This window comes from Primulina huaijiensis, chromosome 13 (assembly GCF_012295235.1).
Source record: "Primulina huaijiensis isolate GDHJ02 chromosome 13, ASM1229523v2, whole genome shotgun sequence".
NCBI lineage: Eukaryota > Viridiplantae > Streptophyta > Magnoliopsida > Lamiales > Gesneriaceae > Primulina > Primulina huaijiensis.
The window spans coordinates 17,291,690-17,300,320 of record NC_133318.1 but is presented as its reverse complement, the minus strand read 5'-3'; the positions used below and the strand labels follow the sequence as shown (position 1 = coordinate 17,300,320).

The window sequence follows — 8,631 nt, the reverse complement described above, 5'->3', positions numbered from 1 at the left end:
TTAGAGAGAGAAAGGTAAATGCTTTAGAGAGAGAAACCAAAGGATCGAAGTTTGTTAGGAATGGATTTCTAAGACCGCTTTATCTTCAACACCAAAAACAATAAATAAAAAAGAAGAAGAAAGGGTTTCAATTTTGAATTTTTCACAAAAAAAAAGTCGTCTTGTTTTTGCAGAGAAAGATGGGAACCTTAAAATAGCCTTTGTCTTTTGCCTCTTTTGCATTAAATTCCCTTCATTTCCTATCTTTTTCTCTCTCTCTCTCCGACGTACCCTTGATTTCAATTGCCACCATAACCGATTGAAACTCTTTCTCTCTCCCCATCTCTTCTGTTTGTATGCATGTGTATTGATTACGGTGATGTGGGATTTTCTTACAAAGCGAGGAAAAATGGGCACGGAAGAGTTTCGAGGCAATTAATGATAAAAACAGTGAGCAGGTCTTAATTCTCGCTACTCAAAGTAGCTAGTAGTAGAACCTGCATCTCCTCAGGGGAAAGAATTTATGTAAAAGCTGCGAGCTTTTTTGTTCTTCCTTCCATGGCTTCCAAAAAAGGCAGCGAGGGTACGAGTCATCATCACTCGGTGGATCATTTTTTATTGGAACAAGAACAGCATCAGCATATTCAGCATCATCATCATCATCAGCAGCAGCAGACTAATCAGATTTCTTTTGGGATGATGCAATCTTCTTCATCATCGTCAGCTATTCCGGGAATTTTCAATATGCAAGTCTTTTTTTTAACTTCTTTTGGTTTTCTATTAATTATATACATATATATAGCTAATCCGATTTCTCTTTCTCCCAACACTTCTTCGAAATTCAAAGGGTTTTCCGATCTCGATTTCTTGGGTCGTTATAAATCCGTCTGTTTCTGGATTGTAATTCTTATTTTCAACTCTTTGGATGGAATTATACACACAGAAGCAAGGATACTGGAACTTATGACTTGGGTGAACTGGATCAAGCTCTTTTTCTGTATATCGATAGCCAAGATCAGTCAGCTCAAGATCAAAGACGTAAACTTTTTTTCCTTCCCTTTAAACATATAACGATTAATTCTCTTTTTTTTAAAAAAAAAAAAAAAAGAAAATTGAAGTTTTTTTCAAAATTAATATATTTGTCTGATCTGTCTCTTCTATTTTCAGCTGCTTAAGAAGTGTAATAGATTTTAAAAATATTTTTCCTTAAATTTTATAAAAACACTGCTGAGATTCTCCGGGAAAAATTTGGGGTCACGAGGAAAGTATGTTTCTTGAAGGGACCTATAAAAAAACCACTCATTGTACTTCCTTTGACCAGATCCTCTCTCAGCGGGAGAAATATTTTTTACTCCTCGTGAAATCAAAAACAGAAAAGAGTCCAAGGATCTTATATCTTTTCGATTTTAATGTATTCTTGAATTCTGAAATTTTTGGACCGCGACATGTAACAACTTGTGATACATGAATTTCCTGCAAACTCTGAATGTACTGAAAAAAACTCTGATTGTACTGAAAAAGAGAGACCAATCAAAGATTATCGGTTTCTGTTTCAGCTTTTATTTATTTATTTATTTTCCCTCTGTTGTTTCTGTGTTTCTTTCCTTTCTTTTGCACAGAGAGCTTTGCATGACTTTCTTTCTTCCATACCGTAATACCTCTCTAAATTTTTTCTCTCCACAATTACATTATCATCATATCATATAACAGACTAAAGTTCTTTCTTCGTTTTTGTAACATATTTCTTGAATTTTCTTCCTGATTTAACATTTTCGTGGAGCAGAAATTTCTGGGATTAGGCCACACACTTTAAACATCTTCCCTTCTCAACCCATGCACGTGGAGCCATCTGCAGCAGCAACACCAAAGGTAAAATTACATATCCGGTTTAAAATTTTAATAATTCCAATTCTTGACTTGAGAAAAACTAATCTGATTTTAAAAACTTTAATGTGATTTGGCTTAGAACTAATGGGGTTTGTTTAACATTGTGTTTGGTAGGCAAATAGCACTGGATTAGTTACTGCAGCTACCGGGTCCTGTTCCAAGAGATCATCTGAGCCGTCCATGAAGTCAGCTGACCCTAGAAATGATGTTTCTTCTGCTCCCGAACAGGCCAAAGCAGTTAAGGTTAGGACATAAAATATTACAATAACATATATAATACGTGTGTGTGTTAATGTTTTTATTTTTCGATTCTTCAAAAGTTTTATTTCTCTGTTTTTGTTGCTTTCTTTTTTATGGCAGCGGGAGGGAAACCGGAGAGGTCCTACTTCAAGCATAGAGCATGAAACACCTAAGACTCCAGATCCTAAGGTTTTTTTTGTTTAATTTTAGGAAAAATACAATATTATTACGTACTGTATGTAGTTTTTTCACACACAGACACATGCGGGTGTGTGTTTTATCTGAACCTCTTTCTGTTAAATTTCGGTGAAAATGCAGACTCTTAGGAGGCTTGCTCAGAATAGAGAGGCAGCCAGGAAAAGCAGGCTTAGGAAAAAGGTGATTAATTAAGGACAAAAAATTAAGATATATTAATTTATAACCGATTAAGCTTAATTTTTCTGTTAATTATGTGTTTTGTATTTAAATCACAGGCTTATGTTCAGCAGCTAGAGTCAAGTAGGATTAGGCTAACTCAGATTGAACAGGAAATACAAAGGGCAAGATCCCAAGTAAGTCTTCTTTGATCTAGTATTTGCCGCCATTAATTAGTTTAATCCAAATTGTATATGAATAATTAAAATAATATGACCTACGATTGGTCAAAATTTTAATTATTTGATTAACTTGTGATTATTTCACTGTTAGGGATTTTATGTGGGAGGAAATGCTCTAGGAGACCAAGGCCTTCCTGCTGGTATGAGCAACATAAATTCAGGTATGTAAAGTCAACCACTAATGATTTTAAATTTCAAATTTTTTATGCAACTTGCCATTTTAATATATTTATGTACTTTCTTAAATCTTATAATTATTTCACAATAATAATCTTCTTTTCTTTATTCTATACATTGAATATATTCTAGATGCAGCAATTTTCGACTTGGAATATGCGCGGTGGATGGAGGAGCACCACCGTCTAATGGTGGAGCTTCGGAATGCTGTGCAGGAACACTTGCCGGAAAATGAGCTCCGGATTTTCGTAGACAACAGCTTGGCACACTATGATCAGGTGATGAATCTTAAGAACATGATTGCGAAATCCGACGTGTTCCACCTCATCTCAGGCATGTGGAAGACCCCTGCCGAGCGTTGCTTCATGTGGATAGGAGGTTTCCGGCCATCTGAGGTGATCAAGGTTTGTCTAAATACAACTTAAACCCTAAACAAAAACCCATCACAGCAAAACACGTGAAAACCACAAAAGAATCGATTGAATTCACAAATATATTTAATTTCTTAGAAATGTTTAGATATATAATATAGAGTGACATTGTTTTCCTAACAACCAAGAAAATGGTCGACTGAAGCTCTCGAGTCCATCATGCAAACCCTAGTTTTATGATATAATTATTAAAGTTCAAGAAATGAACGAATTCAACTTACTTTTCAAAGAAATCTTTATCAAATACCAAAAACGAGATATATTATAATTTTTTACCTGAAACTCATACTGTATATTCTTCAAAATTGAAAGAAAATAATGTGCCCACGGCATGAAGAAATATGTACGTACGGGTGAAGACGTTAAGTGCATGGATAAATGGACAGCTGTAAAAAAGTTTCATTATATAATATTTATAAAAGAGAAATGATTCTTTTCCTTTATAGGTTTGTGTTAGGTTTTATTCCCAACCAAACCATAAAGTCCATGTCTGTTGGTGTCTCTCTCTATGTGTGTTTTTCCAGTTATTTTAACAGTATTGATATGTTCACGCCTTAATTTACTGATATCTGTTGTATGATAAAATAATTTTTTGGTCTATTAACTCATTTTATTATGAATTTTGATCCAGCAAGTATTAAAATTTGGTTTTAGTACATCAACTTTGATTTTTTTTCTTGTTTCGTCTGAGTGTTGGAGTTACGTAAAAAAATACTGATATGAAACTACAAATTGCTTATATGGATATTGAAAATTTCTGACATGTCCGGCACTACCAGAAATTAAATACTAGTGCATCAAACTCAAAATTAGAATATTTAGTGGATCAGTTAATGGACAAAAAAAATTCTTTGATTGCAAGATGATTTTGATGATTTTTTCTTGCCAGAAATTTTTCCTTCTCGAATTATTACATAAAAAAAGTAAAGAAAGTCCCTTTGCAACACGGATGAATATTATCATTATGGGTTTAAAAGCTAATTATAAATAACATTAATATTTGAATGATTTGCAGATAATCTTGAATCAAGTAGAGCCATTGACAGAACAACAACTTCTGGCGATATGTGGGTTGCAGCAATCAACACAAGAAGCAGAAGAAGCCCTTTCACAAGGATTAGAGGCTCTAAATCAGTCGATATCTGAAACGATCGCTTCCGATTCACTCAGCATCCCACCAAATATGAACACTTACATGGGACAAATGGCTTCTGCCATGAACAAACTTTCCACTCTTGAAGGTTTTGTTAGACAGGTAATTGATTTAAATCCCTTCTATTTAATTTTTATGGTTTAATTTACTCTATATCGCGCAATGTTTAACGACCTTAATCAGTTTATTATAATCCTCACTAACACCATGCTAGTTATTTATGACACCCCGTTCCGGGAATGGATCTTCTACCGTAGGCATCTCCACAGTAAGAGATGTTGTGCCACAAATTTTTTTTAAAAAAAGCGTTTATATATATTTTTTAATTCTTTTTTTTTTTTTCATTTTTGGATTTTTGTTTTAATCTTTCTTTTACTTTCACTCAAAATTTTCATTTTTAAATATTTTTTGCTCTTTTTAAAATATATTATAATTCTTTCTTTTTCCATTTTTGAACTTTTTGTTTCCCACTCTTTTTTTTGACATTTTGTATATCTCATTTGTTTTGAAAGTAAAACATATTTTATGTTTCAATTTTAGTTCTTTTTGCACGCTTGATTCGCTCATTTTCATCAATACTCAAACAAGATTAAAAATTTGTGTTTTCGTCAGCAATCAATTCTACCAAAAAACATCGAATTTTCATCAATGTGGTAAACACTTGGTCATATAAATAAGAAAGAGGAAAACAAAAAGTTCAAAAATAGAAAAAGAAAGAATTATAATATATTTTAAAAAGAGCAAAAAAATTTTAAAAATGAAAATTTTGAGTGGGAGTAAAAGAAAGATTAAAACTAAAAGTCCAAAAAAATTAAAAAATATATATATAAAAGCTTTTAAAAAAAATCTTTGCATAGTCCCCTAGTGTGGGGATGCCCACGGTAGAGGATCCATTCCCCCAATTTCCTACTGATTATAGAAAAATATTCCATGTACATTTTTTTAAGGAAAGTAATAATAAGTGAAGAGTTATTGTCCGTATCATTTAGCCATCCTGAACTAGTTGCATGCATAAATATCTCTAGGTGGAAAGTATATATGACGTCACTCCCAACACAAGAATAAATAATTTATAAAATGATTCAGTTATATATATATATATATATATATATATATATGATGTCATTTTCATAACCGTTTGACCTAAACCATATCAAATAGACTACCCAACAAATGTATATCAATTAATTTGACGATTTGGTTTTGTGTTACAAATTATTATAATTATTTAGCTGGAATTTTATGGTAGATGGCCATGACTAATCATTCATTTTATATGTGTGTGTGTGTGTGTGTGTGTTTGTGTTGATTATTTTGTGGTAGGTGAAGATTAACTAATCATGGTTCAATTTAAATTTCCTTCATTAGATATTGTAAATAATGGAAGAAGATAATAAAATTTTATACATATATTGTTTTCACTAAAACGCTGGCCGATTGGAATTTTTAATGTCATACCATTGATACTTCCTACACTTAGGGTGTGTTTGGTTGAGTGGATTAAATAAAGATAGATTAATAGTCAAATATTTATCGTTAAAATTTTAAGATGTTTTAATAATCATTTTGACCCGATTTAAGATCCAATACTATTGATCAAATAGTTATCAATAAAATTGGATCTTAAACCGGGTCAAAATGATTATTAAAACATCTTAAAATTTTAACGATAAATATTTGATTATTAATCTATCCTTATTTAATATACTCAACCAAAACGGAGTCTTTCGAACTCGAGAAATTTCTATGCCACACTGGGTGATCTTCACTCGGTGTGTCATCCACTAGGTCTGTTCATATAATTTCCCTAAGAACTCGTTGGCTCTGTATCATATGCGGGATCTTTCTTTGTTTCGAGGACCACCCAATGTTATCCTTTCTTATATGTTAAGATTGAGATTTTAACCTAACTCAACTTAAAAAACTAGCTCAAAAAAGAAGAATTGTCAAAGTCCATATATGCAATTCTCAAGGATATTATCCAACCGATATATATGAGAGAATTAACACACCCTCTCACGTCTAAAAACGAACATTTGAAGTGTGAAGTTTACAAATTACTAAACTATGGGCATAACGGGTGGTTAGAACATGGCTCTGATACCATGTTAAGATTGACACTTGGACCTAACTCAACATCAAAAGCTAGCTGAATGAGAAAGGATTGTCCAAGTCTATATATGCAATTTTCAGATATTTTATCTAAATGATAGGAGACAACTCACATGATGAGGTGAAGCATAGTCAAAATTTAACCTTACCCGTTTTGAATGAAGGACGTGTGTCAAAAATAATTAATTCGGAGAAGATTTGATACGAGTCTATCCGACAGTAGTTGAATTTATTACCCATTAGGTGAACTATAATTTGCAAATGAGACGCATGGGTATATATAGATATTAAAATCCGTAAGCGAAATGTGATTCTAGCTTTTTATGAGTGGATTTACCACTCTATGCTGGGGTGGATGTGTTATCATAACTAGCTCTGGTTCGGTACGATAAGCTAGGTTTTCCATGTAATATCGTATATCGTGTCGAAAAATTAATATCGATATCGTACCAAAATTTTGGAATAACATAAATTCCGTGCCGTTCTTACCAAAAAAATTTCTATATACCGAAATTTCGGTATGTTGTCGGTATAATACCGTCTATATTGTAATTAAAAAATTATATGTTATTCGCGTCGAAAAACCAAATTTTTTTAATATCATACCGATATCGAAATTGACATTATATTATAATTATAATTTTTAAAATATATGAATTTTTTTCGGTATTTTATGTCGAAATATCGAAAAAATTTTAATTTCATACAGATACCGAAAATTTCGGTACAGTATTACACCATAACGAAGTTTACTGTATACTGTTAAATTCTGTATATGTGGCATTTTACGGTATGGTAAGTCAATATGCCGGAATGCTCGATATTTTTTCTCACGCCTAACCATAACCGACCTATAGTCTGGGTCGTCCAATTTTTTTTCCTATTTTTTTATATATTAAATCTGGCTCAATTTTTCGATACCTCGGTGATCCAAATTAAAAATAAAAAGATCTCATCTCAATCCATAAAAAAAGCTTAGAAAATTTTAGTTAGAGTAGAAATAAAAAAGTGGTTGTGCCACTGACTCTGACTATTGAAACGTTAGACTTGTACCTGTTTTCGTTTTTTGAGTTATTTTTTTACTCAAATGATTTGTCTACTATATAAACTTGATTAACTATAACAAACGTCTCATGAGTCGATTCGTTTTGTAAAGGAAAAAATGATTTTTTGGATTCATTAATTAATCCGTTCAATTTTAATATTTGGTTTATTAAGTTTTCAAAGTTTGATTTTATTATATTAAATTTTTATTTTCGACTATTTGGTCTAGTTGTTGACGTGACATCTGACAAGTAAGCAATTTTGATGACACATCAGTATTTTTCAGTGTCACATCAACAATTGGACCAAAATAGTCGAAAACTATAATTTTTTGTATCAAAATCAAACTTTGGAAATTTAATATATCAAAACTCCAAATTGAAGAAATTAGTGGGAAAAAAACTATTTTCTCCTTTACAGATATATATTTAAGAATATGCCCAATTTCATCTCATTTATAATAATATCATGTCAACGTGTATACTTTTAAATTTCGTTCTTCAGAAAATGTATAGGTATAAATTTCTAATGTTGATGCTGAATGATGCATACAAAGTCAACATTCATGCACGATAAATTATTTTTACTTTTTCTTTCATTATTAATTTAGTTTTAAATTTTTAAATTTCTTTTAATATATTAAATAGTTATTTTACAGGCTGATAATTTAAGACATCAAACCCTTCATCGGCTGCATCAAATCTTGACGACGCGCCAGGCTGCACGGTGTTTTCTGGCTATCGCCGAATACTTCCACCGCCTCCGTGCCCTCAGTTCTCTCTGGTTGGCCCGCCCCCGTCAAGAGTAAACGGAGAGGCGAAGAGGGGAAAAAAACAAAAAGAGTACTAGAAAAGTAGTAGCAAGATGGCTAGATATATATTTTCAATGTATCTTTTAAAAAACTTTAGTTAGCAGTTTAGTTATCGTTTATATACCCTTTAAATCGTAGATATGTATAGGTAGACGTACGTTAGATTCTTAAGAAGTAAAGATCATACTAATTTAAACTTTT

General features: G+C 31.9%; 1 protein-coding gene across 1 annotated transcript; it reads left to right on the top strand.

Annotated features, from left to right (window-relative positions):
- Nucleotides 1-8,631, top strand: LOC140991032 (bZIP transcription factor TGA10-like). Its single transcript, XM_073460935.1, has 11 exons — nt 1-725; nt 923-1,017; nt 1,763-1,848; nt 1,981-2,109; nt 2,227-2,295; nt 2,425-2,484; nt 2,580-2,657; nt 2,794-2,863; nt 3,012-3,283; nt 4,326-4,565; nt 8,278-8,631. The coding sequence occupies exons 1-11, from the start codon at nt 538-540 to the stop codon at nt 8,425-8,427; spliced, it is 1,437 nt and encodes a 478-aa protein (XP_073317036.1). The 5' UTR covers nt 1-537; the 3' UTR covers nt 8,428-8,631.